This window comes from Aethalodelphis obliquidens, unplaced genomic scaffold (genome assembly GCF_003676395.1).
Source record: "Aethalodelphis obliquidens isolate GAN/ISIS:26980383/991018 unplaced genomic scaffold, ASM367639v1 scaffold1, whole genome shotgun sequence".
Taxonomy (NCBI): Eukaryota; Metazoa; Chordata; class Mammalia; order Artiodactyla; family Delphinidae; genus Aethalodelphis; species Aethalodelphis obliquidens.
The window spans coordinates 49,067,993-49,084,428 of NW_020837945.1; the positions used below are offsets into that span (position 1 = coordinate 49,067,993).

General features: G+C 40.6%; 1 protein-coding gene across 4 annotated transcripts in view; it reads left to right on the forward strand.

Annotated features, from left to right (window-relative positions):
* NXPE3 (neurexophilin and PC-esterase domain family member 3) overlaps positions 1-15,769 on the forward strand; it is a 52,836-nt gene extending 37,067 nt beyond the window's left edge. For 3 of the 4 annotated variants that reach the window (XM_027103890.1, XM_027103901.1, XM_027103911.1), the window contains 2 exons: positions 10,878-11,084; positions 14,224-15,769. In XM_027103890.1, coding sequence (XP_026959691.1) covers positions 10,878-11,084; positions 14,224-14,774 — 758 coding nt within the window. In that variant the 3' untranslated portion in view covers positions 14,775-15,769. The remainder of the gene's footprint in view (positions 1-10,877; positions 11,085-14,223) is intronic. The other variant, XM_027103922.1, reaches the window with a different exon arrangement.
* The last annotated feature ends 667 nt before the right edge of the window (positions 15,770-16,436 follow it).

Here is a 16,436-nt window from a genome sequence, read left to right on the forward strand (position 1 = left end):
ATGGTCCCTGGTCAGGGAATTGTTTGCCTCGATTTCTTCTCTGACTTGTCTTTCCTTCCCCTCATGAACCACGTTCTCCCTTTGGTCAGCCTTTCACTGTTCTTACCTCTAACTCCATGCCAGAAAATTAAGGGACCTGTGTTCACACCTCCAACCCTTAATTCACACAGTATCCCTCTCGTCCAGCTCTTTCTAGATCATTTAGGAAAATTTATCTCTGCCTTTTTCTCTCTCGTTTTGTCACATTTGTGGTCCAAATAGCCCTTATTATGGCTAATGAATGATATGGGATGATGCCCTTTGGAGGAAAATGTAAGCCGTCGGCTTTTAAAGAGAAGCCAGGACATTTTATTTTATTTTATTTATGTATTTATTTTTTAAGCCAGGACATTTTAGAGAAGCAGGGACCTTACTTGCAAATAATTAAAACTGTTCCTCCTGATTTTGCATAAAGATCTTTATATCTGCTCTTACAATCGCCTGCCTGTAAACTTCCTTCACCATCAATATTCAAGACAACCATAAAATTGAGTAATAACTCATTTTTTTAAATTATTTTCATTCCACTTGTACAGTACATTAAGAATTATATTATTGATTTAAGGGGCTTTCATATCTCAGATATCTTATGTGAAAATGCATTCTGAGCTCCAACCAACACTGTTTTTAAACAAGTTTTTTTTAAAAAACTTTAAAAACTTTAAAAACAAGTTTTTAAACAACTTCAGACTGCTTGAAATCATATTAGTCAGGAAATGTTTTTGTCCCAGTTGACCATAAGAGGGCAATGTAGGTAAACACATTTCACTTTAAAAATATGTTCTGTTATCTAGCGCTGCATGTTTAAAGAACTAATGTCGGGTTCAGTAATTGATTTGCTTTGCTCGACTTAACTCTGATAGTAAATATAATTAACATTTGAATGGAAATGGTAATTGTTTCCTGTATGATATACCCGTTTCTTTATGACCCTTATTTGACAGTAGACTCAGCTACTGAGTCTACAGACTTAACTGTGGTAAATATTGTGACTTCAAAATCACTTTTAATTCCCATTCCAGTAAATGTTTTCTTTATGCCCCAGGTGTCTGCTCAGGAGCTCTCTGGCCTGTGCAGCCTTGATGTGATGATACAGTGAGGAGCTTTGGGCAAGGTGTGGTGACATGGTAAAGCCACACTTGGTAGCATGTTGAGAAATTGCTTTTGAATAAGCCAAGCGAGTGTTTACCCTAACCCTCATTTTTCTTTGATAATCACATTGGCCAAAAGAGCATTTACAATTCTGTGTACTGTTCAATTTAGACCCTGAACCTGCAAAGCATTAGCAGATACCTAAGAAAAAAGAGTAAGTATGCACTGTCAAATAGGGCATCTTTGAAGGGAGTAAAACCAAAATAATTTTTTTTCTTTTTTTTTCTTTTTTAACACCTTTATTGGATTATAATTGCTTTACAACGGTGTGTTAGTTTCTGCTTTATAACAAAGTGAATTACCTAAACATATACATATATCCGCATATCTCCTCCCTCTGGCATCTCCCTCCCACCCTCCCTATCCACCCCTCTAGGAGGTCACAAAGCACCGAGCTGATCTCCCTATTTCCCAATAGCTATCTGTTTTACATTTGGTAGTGTATATAAGTCCATGCCACTCTCTCACTTTGTCTCAGCTTACTCTTCCCCTTCCCAGTGTCCGCAAGGCCATTCTCTGCGTCTGTGTCTTTATTCCTGTCCTGCCCCTACGTTCTTCAGAACCTTTATTTTTAGAATCCATATATATCTGTTATATATGCGGTATTTGTTTTTCTCTTTCTGACTTAATTCACTATGTACGACAGACTCTAGGCCCATCCACCTCACTACACATAACTCAATTTTGTTTCTTTATATGGCTGAGTAATACTCCATTGTATATATGTGCCACATCTTTCTTATCCATTCATCTGTCGATGGACACTTAGGTTGCTTCCGTGTCCTGGCTATTGTAAATAGAGCTGCAATGAACATTGTGGTACATGACTCTTTGAATTATGGTTTTCTCAGGGTATATGCCCAGTAGTGGGATTGCTGGTTCATATGGTAGTTCAATTTTAGTTTTTTAAGGAACCTCCCTACTGTTCTCTTTAGTGGCTGTATCAATTTACATTCCCACCAACAGTGCAAGAGGGTCCCCTTTTCTCCACACCCTCTCCAGCATTTATTGTTTGTAGATTTTTTGATGATGGCCATTCTCACTGGTGTGAGGTGATACCTCCTTGCAGTTTTGATTTGCATTTTTCTAATGATTAGTGATGTTGAGCATTCTTTCATGTGTTTGTTGGCAATCTGTATACCTTCTTTGGAAAAATGTCTATTTAGGTCTTCTGACAAATTTTTGATTGGGTTTTTTGTTTTTTTAATATTGAGCTGCATGAGCTGTTTATATATTTTGGAGATTAATCCTTTGTCAGTTGTTTCATTTGCAAATATTTTCTCCCATTCAGAGGGTTGTCTTTTCGTCTTGTTTATAGTTTCCTTTGCTGTGCAAAATCTTTTAAGTTTCATTAGGTCCCACTTGTTTATTTTTGATTTTATTTCCATTTCTCTAGGAGGTGGGTCAAAACGGATTTTGCTGTGATTTATGTCATAGAGTCTTCTGCCTATGTTTTCCTCTAAGAGTTTTATAGTGTCTGGCCTACATTTAGGTCTTTAATACATTTTGAGTTTATTTTTGTGTATGGTGTTAGGGAGTGTTCTAGTTTCATTCTTTTACATATAGCTGTCCAGTTTTCCCAGCACCACTTATTGAAGAGGCTGTCTTTTCTCCTTTGTATATTTTTGCCTCATTTATCAAAAATAAGGTGACCATATGTGCATGGGTTTATTTCTGCGCTTTCTATCCTGTCCCATTGATCTATATTTCTGTTTCTGTGCCAGTATCATACTGTCTAGATTATTGTAGCTTTGTAGTATAGTCTGAAGTCCAGGAGCCTGATTCCTCCAGCTCCATTTTTCTTTGTCAAGATTGCTTTGGCTATTTGGGGTCTTTTGTGTTTCCATACAAATTGTGAAATTTGTTGTTCTAGTTCTGTGAAAAATGCCAATGGTAGTTTGATAGGGATTGCATTGAATCTGTAGATTGCTTTGGGTAGTAGAGTCATTTTCAAAATGTTGATTCTTCCAATCCAAGAACATGGTATATCTCTCCATCTATTTGTATCATCTTTAATTTCTTTCCTTAGTGTCTTATAGTTTTCTGCATACAGGTCTTGTCTCCTTAGGTAGGTTTATTCCTAAGTATTTTATTCTTTTTGTTGCAGTGGTAAATGGGAATGTTTCCTTAATTTCTCTGTCAGATTTTTCATCCTTAGTATATAGGAATGCAAGAGATTTCTGTACATTACTTTTGTATCCTGCTGCTTTACCAAATTCATTGATTAGCTCTAGTAGTTTTCTGGTAGCATCTTTAGGATTCTCTATGAATAGTATCATGTCATCTGCAAATAGGGACAACTTTACTTCTTCTTTTCCGATTTGGATTCCTTTTATTTCTTTTTCTTCTCTGATTGATGTGGCTAAAACTTCCAAAACTATGTTGAATAACAGTGGTGCGAGTGGACAGCCTTGTCTTGTTCCTGATCTTAGAGGAAATGGTTTCAGCTTTTCACCATTGAGAACAACGTTAGCTGTGGGTTCGTCATATATAGCCTTTATTATGTTGAGGTAAGTTCTCTCTATGCCTACTTTCTGGAGGGTTTTTATCGTAAATGTGTGTTGACTTTTTTTTTTTTTTTTTAAGATGTTGGGGGAAGGAGTTTAGTAATTTATTTATTTATTTTTTTGCTGTGTTGGGTCTTCGTTTCTGTGTGAGGGCTTTCTCTAATTGTGGCAAGTGGGGGCCACTCTTCATCTTGGTGCGCGGGCCTCTCACTGTCGCAGCCTCTCTTGTTGTGGAGCACAGGCTCCAGATGCGCAGGCTCAGTAGTTGTGACACACGGGCCTAGTTGCTCCGCGGCATGTGGGATCCTCCCAGACCAGGGCTCAAACCTGTGTCCCCTGCATTATCAGGCAGATTCTCAACCACTGCGCCACCAGGGAAGCCCATGGGTGTTGAATTTTGTCCAAAGCTTTTTCTGCATCTGTTGAGATGATCATGTGGTTTTTCTCCTTCAATTTGTTAATATGGTTTATCTCATTGATTGATTGATTGATTGATTGATTTTGGCTGCGTTGGATTTTCATTGCTGGGCATGGGCTTTCTCTAGTTGTGGTGAGCGGGGGTTACTCTTTGTTGTGGTGCACAGGCTTCTCATTGCAGCATTGGCTTCTCTTGTTGCAGAGCATGGGCTCTAGGTGTGTGGGCTTCAGTAGTTGTGGCACGCGGGCTCAGTAGTTGTGGCTCGCGGGCTCTAGAGTGCAGGCTCAGCAGTTGTGATGCACGGGCTTAGTTGCACCGCGGCAAGTGGGATCTTCCTGGACCAGAGCTCAAACCTGTGTCCCCTGCATTGGCAGGCAGATTCTTAACCACTGCACCACCAGGAAAGTCCCTATCACATTGACTGATTTGCATATATTGAAGAATCCTTGCATTCCTGGGATAAACCCCACTTAGTCATGGTGTGTGATCCTTTTAATGTGCTGTTGGGTTCTGTTTGCTAGTATTTTGTTGAGGAGTTTTGCATCTATGTTCATCAGTGATATTGGCCTGTAGTTTTCTTACTTTGTGACATCTTTGTTTGGTTTTGGTATCAGGGTGATGGTGGCCTCATAGAATGAGTTTGGGAGTGTTCCTCCCTGTGCTATATTTTGGAAGAGTTTGAGAAGGACAGGTGTTAGCTCTTTTCTAAATATTTGATAGAATTTGCCTGTGTAGCCATCTCATCATGGGCTTTTGTTTGTTGGAAGATTTTAACCACAGTCTCAATTTCAGTGCTTGTGATTGGTCTGTTTATATTTTCTATTTCTTCCTGGTTCAGTCTCAGAAGGTTGTGCTTTTTTAAGAATTTGTCCATTTCTTCCAGGTTATCCATTTTATTGGCATGTAGTTGCTTGTAGTTATCTCTCATGATCCTTTGTATTTCTGCAGTGTCAGTTGTTACTTCTCCTTTTTCAATCCTAATTCTGTTGCTTTGAGTCTTCTCCCTTTTTTTCTTGATGAGTCTGGCTAATGGTTTATCAATTTTGTTTATCTTCTCAAAGAACCAGCTTTTACTTTTACTGATCTTTGCTATTCTTTCCTTCATATCTTTTTCATTTTTTTCTGATCTGACCTTTATGATTTCTTTCCTTCTGCTAACTTGGGTTTTTTGTTGTTGTTGTTGTTCTGCTTTCTCTAATTGCTTTACGTGTAAAGTTAGGTTGTTTACTTGAGATGTTTCTTGTTTCTTGAGGTAGGATTGTATTGCTATAAACTTCCCTCTTAGAACTGCTTTTGCTGCATCCCATAGGTTTTGGGTCGTCATGTTTTGTCATTTGTTTCTAGGTATTTTTTGATTTCCTCTTTGATTTCTTCAGTGATCTCTTGGTTATTAAGTTGTGTACTGTTTAGGCTCCATGTGTTTGTACTTTTTACAGATTTTTTCCTGTAATTGATATGTAGTGTGATAGTGTTGTGGTCAGAAAAGATACTTGGTACAATTTCAATTTTCTTAAATTTACCAAGGCTTGATTTGTGAGCCAGGATAGGATATGTCCTGGAGAATGTTCCATTAGCACTTGAAAAGAAAGTGTATTCTGTTGTTTTTGGATGGAATGTCCTCAAAATATCAATTAAGTCCCTCTTGTTTAATGTATCATTTAAAGCTTGTGTTTCCTTATTTATTTTCATTTTGCATAATCTGTCCATTCGTGAAAGTGGAGTGTTAAACTCCCCTAGTATGATTGTGTTACTGTCGCTTTCCCCTTTTATGGCTGTTAGCATTTGCCTTATGTATTGAGGTGCTCCTATGTTGGGTGCATGCATATTTACAATTGTTATATCTTCTTCTTGGATTCATCTCTTGATCATTATGTAGTGTCCTTCTTTGTCCTTTGTAATAGTCTTTATTTTAAAGTCTCTTTTGTCTGATATGAGAATTGCTACTCCAACTTTCTTTTTATTTCCATTTACATGGAATATCTTTTTCCATCCCCTCACTTTCATTCTGTATGTGTCCCTAGGTCTGAAGTGAGTCTCTTGTAGACAGCATATGTATGGGTCTTGTTTCTGTATCCATTCAGCCACTTCTATGTGTTTTGCTTGGAATATTTAATCCATTTACATTTAAGGTAATTATCGATATATATATTCCTATTACCATTGTCTTAATTGTTTTGGGTTTGTTATTGTAGGTCTTTTCCTTCTCTTGTGTTTCCTGCCTAGAGAAGTTCCTTTAGCATTTGTTGTAAAGCTGGTTTGGCGGTGCTGAATTTTCTTAGCTTTTGCTTGTTTGTAAAGGTTTTAATTTCTCTGTCGAATCTGAATGAGATCCTTGCTGGGTAGAGTACTCTTGGTTGTAGGTTTTTCCCTTACATCACTTTAAGTATGTCCTGCCACTCCCTTCTGCCTTGTAGAGTTTCAGCTGAAAGATCAGCTGTTAACCTTATGGGGATTCCCTTGTATGTTATTTGTTGTTTTTCCCTTGCTGCTTTTAATATTTTTTCTTTGTATTTAATTTTTGATAGTTTGATTAATATGTATCTTGGCATGTTTCTCCTTGGATTTATCCTGTATGGGACTCTCTATGCTTCCTGGAGTTGATCAACTATTTCCTTTCCCATATTAGGGAAGTTTTTAACTATAATCTCTTCAAATATTTTCTCAGTCCCTTTCTTTTTCTCTTCTTCTTCTGGGACCCCTATATTTCGAATGTTGGTGCGTTTACTGTTGTCCCAGAGGTCTCTAAAACTGTCCTCAATTCTTTTCATTGTTTTTTCTTTATTCTGCTCTGCAGTAGTTATTTACACTATTTTATCTTCCAGGTCACTTATCTGTTCTCCTGTGTCAGTTATTCTGCTGTTGATTCCTTCTAGAGAATTTTTAATTTCATTTATTGTGTTGTTCATCATTGTTTTTTTGCTCTTTAGTTCTTCTAGGTCCTTGTTAAACTTTTCTTGAATTTTCTCCATTCTATTTCCAAGACTTTGGATCATCTTTACTATCATTACTCTCAATTCTTTTTCAGGTAGACTGACTATTTCCTCTTCGTTTGTTTGGTCTGATGTGTTTTTAGCTTGCTCCTTCATCTGCTGTGTGTTTGTCTGTCTTCTCATTTTGCCTAACTTACTCTGTTTGGGGTCTCTTTTTCACAGGCTGTAAGTTCGTAGTTCCCGTTGTTTTTTTTGTTGGCCTGCCGTGGGTAAGATTGGTTCAGTACATTGTGTAGGATTCCTGGTGGAGGGGACTAGTGCCTGTGTTCTGGTGGTTGAAGCTGGATCTTGTCTTTCTCATGGGCAGGACTGTGTCCGGTGGTGTGTTTTGGGGTGTCTGTGACCTTATTATGATTTTAGGCAGCCTCTCTGCTAATGGGTGGGGTTGTGTTCCTGTCTTGCTTGTTGTTTGGCATAGGGTGTCCAGCACTGTAGCTTGCTGGTCGTTGAGTGGAGCTGGGTCTTAGCGTTGAGATGGAGATCTCTGGGAGAGCTCTCAGTGACTGATGATATTACGTGGGGCTGGGTGGTCTCTGGTGGACCAATGTCGTGAACTCGACTCTCCCACCTCAGAGGCTCAGGCCTGACACCCAGCCGGAGCACTGAGAACTTGTGAGCTCCACGGCTCAGAAGAAAAGGGAGAAAGAAAGAAAGAGAGAGAGAGAGAGAGAGGGAAAGGAAGGATGGATGGAAGAAAAAAGGAAGGAAGGAAGGAAGGGAGGAAGGAAGGGAGGAAGGAAGGAAGGAATGAAGAATTAAAATAAAAAATTAAAAAGTAATTATTAAAAATAAAAAAATTAAAAAGTAATAAAAAAAACGAAAGAAAGAAGGGAGCAACCAAACCAAAAAACAAATCCACCAATGATGATAAGTGCTAAAAATTATACTAAAAACAAAAACAACAGAAAAATGGACAGAACTCTAGGACAAATGGTAAAAGCAAAGCTATACAGGCAGAATCACACAAAGAAGCATACACATACACACTCACAAAAAGAGAAAAAGGAAAAAAATATATATATATATATATTAAAAAAAAAAGAGGAAGAGAGCAATCAAATCAATCAATAAATCTACCAATAATAATAATCTCTAAATACTAAACTAAGATAAACATAAAGCCAGAAACAAATTAGATGCAGAAAGCAAACCCCTAGTCTACAGTTGCTCCCGGAGTCCACCACCTCAATTTTGGGATGAATTGTTGTCTGTTCAGGTATTCCAGAGATGCAGGGTACATCACGTTGATTGTGGAGATTTAATCCGCTGCTCCTGAGGCTGCTGGGAGAGATTTCCGTTTCTCTTCTTTGTACACACAGCTCCTGGGGTCCAGCTTTGGATTTGGCTCCACCTGTGCGTGTACGTCACCTGAGGGCGTCTGTTCTTCATTCAGACAGGACAGAGTTAAAGGAGCAGCTGATTAGGGGGCTCTGGCTCACTCAGGCCGGGGGGAGGGAGGGGTACAGAATGCGGGGTGAACCTGCGGCGGCAGAGGCTGGCGTGACATTGCACCAGCCGGAGGTGTGCCGTGCGTTCTCCCGGGGGAGTTGTCCCTGGATCACGGGACCCTGGCAGTGATGGGCTGCACAGGCTTCCCGGAGGGAGGTGTGGATAGTGACCTGTGTTCACACACAGGCTTCTTGGTGGCGGCAGCAGCAGCCTTAGCGTCTCCTGCCCGTCTCTGGGGTCCGCGCTGAGAACCGTGGCTCACGGCCATCTCTGGAGCTCGTTTAGGTGGTCCTCTGAATCCCCTCTCCTCGCGCACCCCAAACAATGGTCTCTTGCCCCTTAGGCAGTTCTAGACTTTTTCCTGGACTCCCTCCCAGCTAGCTGGGGTGCAGTAGGTCCCTTCAGGCTGTCTTCACGCAGCCAACCCCAGCCCTCTCCCTGGGATCCGACCTCCGAAACCCGAGCCTCAGCTCCCAGCCCCTGCCCGCCGCGGTGGGGGAGCAGACAAGCCTCTCGGGCTGGTGAGTGCCGGTTGGCACTGATCCACTGTGCGGGAATCTCTCCGCTTTGCCTTCCGCACCCCTGTTGCTGCGCTCTCCTCCGCGGTTCCATAGCTCCCCCCTCCGCCTCCCGCAATCTCCGCCCGCGAAGGGCCTTCCTAGTGTGTGGAAACCTTGCCTCCTTCACAGCTCCCTCCCACTGGTGCAGGTCCCGTCCCTGTTCTTTTGCCTCTGTTTTTTATTTTTTCTTTTGCCCTACCCAGGTACGTGGGGAGTTTCTTGCCTTTTGGGAGGTCTGAGGTCTTCTGCCAGCCTTCAGTAGGTGTTCTGTAGGAGTGGTTCCACACGTAGATGTATTTCTGATGTATTTGTGGGGAGGAAGGTGATTTAAATTTAAATTTGTGGGGAGGAAGGTGATTTAAATTTAAATTTAAATCTCTACGTCTTACTCCTCCGCCATCTTGAAGGTCTCCTTCCAAAATAATTTTTAGTATAGAGATAATATAGTCAAAGAAGTCAAAGAAGCTGAAAATAGTCACAAATAGGAGACTCACTTAAATTTAAATTTCTGAGTCATATTTAAATTTAAATTTCTGAGCATTTGGATTTTAAATCGTGGTTTAACAGGTGAGGCTTTAAAATTACTGGAATATGATCAAGATTTCAACTTTGGGCTGTGTAGGGAGTGATATAAAATGTTTGGTGGTTATTTGAAGATTGCAGGTTTGAATAATAAATGTTAGAAATGAATAAATGTACTCTTTCAGGAAAAAAGCCCAAAAGAAAGATATCTATTAACATCTCTTTTTGAGAGGCGATGTAACACAGTGGTTAAGAGCATGGGCTTGGGGGCTCACCGGCTTGGATTAGATCCTGGCTTTGCTACATACTATCTCTGGATCAAGTTGCTTAAATGTTTTGAAAGGTAGGGATAATAGGACCTACCTTAAAGGGTTATTGTGAGCATCCCATGAGATAATAAATTTAATTGCTCAGAACAGTGTCTGGTGCAGAGTAAACCTGCAAGAAATATTAGGCATCCCTGCTGAAGCACGTAAAGCGTGCCATTTTTGCAGTGGCATTTTCTGAGGGAGGTGTTAGGGCAGAAAGGTGTTGAGTTTCTCTGTGAAAGGTATCCCGGCACTTGTGTTATCATGTGTAGCTAGGCTACAACCATGAGTACACACTGCTGATACAATTTTAATATTGTTCATTGTGCATAAAGACTTCTGAACCTTTTGTGTTGTGGGCAGTAAATCTTTAGAATGTGTGTCATTAGTTTGTTTTCTGTATTCAGTGGTGGTTTTCCGAGTTAATATTTGATTGTAGGACCCATGGATTCAAACATTTCTTTTTAATGGGCTGAGAAACAGTGTGGACTAATATTATTATGCATATGTAAAATATGAATTTAAATTTTTACTTGCCTCACAGGCATTTGGATGAGAAGTTCTTCTCCTGTTCTGGGATAATGCTGGACAATGCTTACATCTACACATTTCCTTGGTTTTGGCCTGCCTTTATTTTTGGCTTTGAGAAAAACATGCGTAATCAGAGGGAATGATCAACGTCCCCTTTCCCCTTTGAGCGTGTCCACAAACACCCTCACACCCACTTCAGATCTTCCTATTTTTGTGCAAAGGAGAACTTTTTGTAGGAGGGGGGAAGTCTGGGATTTCTTTGAGATGTGATGGCAGGAAATGTTATCTGTAGCCAGCAAGCTAACAAACATAGGGGCATAATTGTGTTTCTTGGAACATTTTTTAGGTATGGTTTGTTGGAGGAGAATTTCAGAATATCTTTTTTTTTTTTTTTTTTCCAGAAACCAACAACCTAGAACTATCTCAAGGCTTAGGAACTTTTCCTTCTGGCTATTATTACAAAAATCAGTGGAGGCCCAGAAAGTTTAAGATGCGCCAGTTTAATGACCCTGACAACATTACAGAATGCTTACAGAGAAAAGTGGTGTATTTATTTGGTGACTCGACAATCAGGCAATGGTTTGAATACCTCACTACATTTGTTCCAGGTTGGTACTTTGCTTTTTGTTTCATAACTCTTTCCCACACATACAAAATTCAGCTTTGAAATAAGCAGACCCAGTCCGGTGCCTGAAGAAAGGCATCAGGTGAGGAAGCAGTTATTTCTCTGTAGGACTGAAGAGGTGTCCTAACCTTGGAGAGATGAGTGATAGTTTCTGATCAATGGTGGGGCTGTGACGCATCGATGAAAGCACTGGCTGCTTGTTGAAGTTCATACCACTCATGAGCTGTGTGACCCTGGACGAGTCATCTACTTCTCAGGGCTTCACTTCTCCAAGTGTGAGCTGAGGCAGCAGGACACTATCACCTAACAGGTGTCTTTCACTTCTAGCATTCTGGGCTGTGAGATAGAAGTGAACATTTCCAGTTGTTTCTCTTCTAGTTCTGTTTGGTCCAACTCCAAGTCTATCATAGATTTAAGTGGAAGGAGGCAGCGAAACTGTCGCGCATTTTAATGCATTCATGCGGCAGAGCCATCCCTGCTCACCCCTTGGGCCGTCCATTGGTGTGACTCTGAGGTGGAGCTGCCTCCCAGCAAGGGAGATTCTGGTCAGTCCTAGTCTTCTTAGCTTCTTGGTCTCCCTGCTGGGCTCTGGGGAAGCTCTCCAGACTTGGAATAAAACCCCACTCATGGGAGGGCCATCCCTTATTCACAGTGGGCCTTTTCCTCTTCCTGGAAGTGGTGTGGGTGGAGTGAGGAGGGATGGATTTGGGGCAGCAGGACTAAAGGCCCCACTTAGAGTTTAGAGAGCTGATGAATAGTTCTGTGGGAACTGGGTTTTTTTGTTTGTTTGTGTGTTTAAAATTTTTTTTTAAACTTTTTATTTTTGGAGTATAGCCGATTAACAATGTTGTGATAGTTTCAGGTGTACCGCAAAGTGACTCTGCCATACATATACATGTATCCATTCTCCCCCAAACTCCCTTCCCATCCAGGCTGCCACATAACATTGAGCAGAGGGAACTGTTTCTGATGGCTGTTTATGGACAGGGCTTTTCATAAAGCAACTTCCCACAGTTGGGAGTGGTTGTGTGTGATGTTTTTCTTTTTTCTCTTTTATTTATTACATCAACTTAGTTTCAAATTTAATTTTTAGAAGGAAGGAAAGGAGGAAGTAGATATGACCCCCCAAAATAGAAAGTTAATTCCGGTTTTGATTTGCTTGCTTTTTTTTTATTGAAACAGACATAGCAGAGTTCTAGTTGATGAAGCGTAAGTTCAAAAGCAGGAGAAGGGAAATCATCTGTATGACATGATGCTAGGCACAGTTCGGTGTTGACCAGGCAGGACCCTCCAGGAGCCTGCAGTTGCTTGATTCTTTTCTTTTTTTTAAATAGATTTATTTAATTTATTTTTTTTGGGTGCGTTGGGTCTTCCGTTGCTGCGTGTGGGCTTCCTTTAGTTGCGGTGAGTGGGGACTACTCTTTGTTGCGGTGCGAGGGCTTCTCATTGCGGTGGCTTCTCTTGTTGCAGAGCACAGGCTCTAGGCACACGGGCTTCAGTAGTTGTGGCACATGGGCTTCGGTAGTTGTGCTCGTGGGCTCTAGAGCGCAGGCTTAGTAGTTGTGGCGCACAGGCTTAGTTGCTCTGTGGCATGTGGGATCTTCCCGGACCAGGGCTCGAACCCGTGTCCCCTGCATTGGCAGGTGGATTCTTAACCACTCTGCCACCAGGGAAGCCCCAGTTGCTTGATTCTTAAGTTCTAATGACGTAACTTGGTATTTCCTTTCATAGCAATGATCACATTGCGTGTCTTGAGCATTTTCCACCCTACCCTTTGCAGACAGATCTTTACCCGATAAAGCCTTGTGTTGGGCTTGATCTTAATCAAAAGAAAGAATGGTTAATTGAGCTTCTGTTCAATTTAAGTGGGGCCACATGCTAAGTAGTAATGAATTAGGTATGAGAATTTAGAAGAGGAGCCTGGGAACTCATGGAGAAAAAAGTGAAACCTTGACTTTAACCCTTAAGAGTAAATAATATGGGACAATTATAGTTTGATGGTACTTCTTCAGAATTGACTATAAACTCCTTGAGGGCAAGGACTGTGACTTACCCATCTGAGCATTGCTGGCTTTTTTTTTTAAAGCTGGGAAACTATTTTAATTTATTTTATTATTTTTTTATTCTATTTTTTTTTCTTTTTGGCCGTGCCATGAGGGATCTTAATTCCCTGACCAGGGATTGAACCCATGCCCCCTGCAGTGGAAGTGTGGAGTCTTAACCACTGGACCGCCAGCAAAGTCCTGCATTGCTGGCTTATAGCACAATAGTGCTGGCACGGAAGAGGTGCTTAGGAAATGTGAATTCAGTTTGGCTGCCAAGGGTTACTTAATCTGGTCTGTGTAAGGCACTTATAGGAATATTTAGGGATATGACACAGACCCTCTTTCCTCATGGGGTGAATGTTCAGTGATGAATTGTACAGCCTTTTTGAGGAGTAATAAGGGAGAATAATCATTGATTCCTGGGATCTTCAGAGGAGCAGGACTTGGAAACACAACCTAGATAAAGTAGAGGGAGAGAAGGGAATTCTAACTTGTGCTGCTGTGTTTGTTATGACAGAGAGAGAGAAGTTTTCTAAGACATAAACAGGGTTTTCCATCCATAGGGTGAAATTGAAAGTCAAAAGAAGCGTGGTTGCTTCTTTCTTTTGCTTATTTCAAAAAGAGGTATTTGGTTACTATTGTGTGTTTGTAAAAAAGCAGAAGTTATATAGTTCTTGACCTGGAAGAAATAATTTTGATCTGTTAGAACAGTAATGTGTAAATGCCAAATCGTTGTTTAGATATTCAACAGTCAGTGCAAACAGGAAGATTTCTTGGCCTAATAATTAGAGGTAAGCAGGTTATTTTGCTTCTCAGGTCTAGAATCAATTGCTGATGGTATTACTTGTAATGTCATGCTTATGGAGTGATTTAAGTAATAAATATGTTAAAATATAAAGGTCCATTGAAGCCAAGGGGGCCACAGTGACGTGCAATAGGTGTTTCCTTTACATTTGTATTGTACCTTTTTGTTGTTTTATTTTAAAAAATTGTTCTTTGAAGCCACTAACTAAAGAATAATCAAAATATATCGCTTGGTTTAAACATTCTTATGAATCTGAGTTTCCCTTGTTTCAGATTTAGTGGAGTTTAACTTGGGTAGCCCGAAGAATGTGGGTCCCTTCCTTGCGGTGGACCAGAAGCACAACATCCTGCTCAAATACCGCTGCCACGGTCCACCAATCCGCTTCACGACCGTCTTTAGCAATGACCTCCGTTATGTGGCGAATGAGCTGAATGGCATCGTGGGAGGGAAGAACACAGTCGTTGCCATAGCTGTGTGGTCTCATTTCAGCACCTTCCCCTTGGAAGTGTATATCCGGCGGCTCAGGAACATCCGTCGAGCTGTGGTCCAGCTCTTGGATCGAAGCCCTAAGACTGTGGTAGTCATCCGGACAGCCAACGCCCAAGAGCTGGGACCTGAAGTGAGCCTTTTCAACAGCGACTGGTATAACTTTCAGCTGGACACCATCCTTCGGAAGATGTTCTCAGGAGTTGGGGTATATCTCGTTGATGCCTGGGAGATGACCCTGGCCCATTATCTGCCCCACAAGCTACATCCGGATGAAGTTATTGTGAAGAACCAGCTGGACATGTTCTTGTCCTTTGTGTGCCCCTTGGAGAGCTAGTCTGCCCTGCAGGAGACTGGAGAAATCACATTCAGTGACCTTCTCTATCACCTGCACTACGGAAAGTTTATGGGTGGCCCTATAGAGAGATGGCTGCCATTGATATGTATTTAAAATTTTAAAAAAAGAGATGGACTTTATATAATGACTTGTAAGGAGCTTAGAAAATGCAGATTACATTTATACCTACCTATAGGATTTTTTCCCATCTTGACTTATCTATGGGGGAATGATTATTAACAGCATTTACACACTATATTGCCCTCGTAACCAAAGATACTAATGAGTGTGTTTGAACTAGCTTCTCCTGGGAGGGGAGGGGATACTGTGCTAAAAAGTGTGAAAAATGTTGTGACCTAAGTGGAAGGGACAAGTTTGGTTGGCAGTGGAGTGTTTGTATCTTGTCTGGTAAAGGAAATTGAGCACATCTACATGAATAGCATAATTGGTACATCTTCAGTGGGAAGTGAATTAACTCCAAGGCTTTTAGTCAGTGGCTCCCGTAACACACTGAAGACTGCTGTGTCTTAGAAGTTTATCTTCATGATCCAGTTTTTTCTGGATTACTTGAAAAGGCCAGTGTCCTTGGTCAGAACTTTCTAATGAGAATATTTACAGTGTCTGGCTTTTATCTAGAAAAGAAGCAAAAGGGAAATATGAAAGCAGTATATATAAAATCTGTGCATTGAATTGATATTTGCATTGGGTAATTGCTACTTATCTGATTCAGCTAAATTTTACAGGATGAATACTTATTCTAAAATAACCACTTTTGGAGCTGGAAGGGGAAAATCTATAAAGGAAAATTTATTTTTGTGTTCTGAAGTTTGAGGGTTTTAAGAATTGACTTTTATGTAAAGATTGGTATTGTTTGTTATAAAGTTGTAGAAATTATTTCCATCAATTTTGAGTATTTCTTTTTTGTTTGTTATTTTGAATTGCATACCCAAATTAGAAATTAAAATCTAATTAAAAATTAAATTTAGATATTGAAATCTGTGATGGGTTGATTTGGGCATAAGGTACACACATTCTGTCATCATGCTTGGAAGTAAAAGGTGCTGTTCCTATTGGTTCTCTTAAAATAATTGAATTATCAATTTTACTTGACTGTCTTTACCTTATTAATTTTAAATAAGTTTAAATTAATTTGTGCCATTTTAGTAAGTACTCTTTTCTTTTTGAGCTACAATATAGTTTTGTTTACCCCTAAGTGAACATGTGAAGAAACTGGGGAGGCTTTAGAGATGAAGACAGATGCCTAAAGCATGGAAAAATACACCCTTAGAAGAATGGGTCAAAGAATCTGGGTTTTGGGCTTCTCTGGTGGCGCAGTGGTTGGGAGTCTGCCTGCCGATGCAGGGGACGCGGGTTCGTGCCCCAGTCCAGGAAGATCCCACATGCCGCAGAGTGGCTGGGCCCGTGAGCCGTGGCCGCTGAGCCTGCGCATCCGGAGCCTGTGCTCTGCAGCGGGAGAGGCCACAACAGTGAGAAGCCCGCGTACCGCAAAAAACCAAACAAACAAACAAAAAAAGAATCTGCGTTTTTAACTTAAAACAGAGAGTTTAAGATCTTTCTTTCCTAGCCTTGAGGGCCACCTTCAAGTTTATAAAATAAATATGATTTTAAATTATTTTCTGAGTCTGAAGTGGAGCAGGTAGT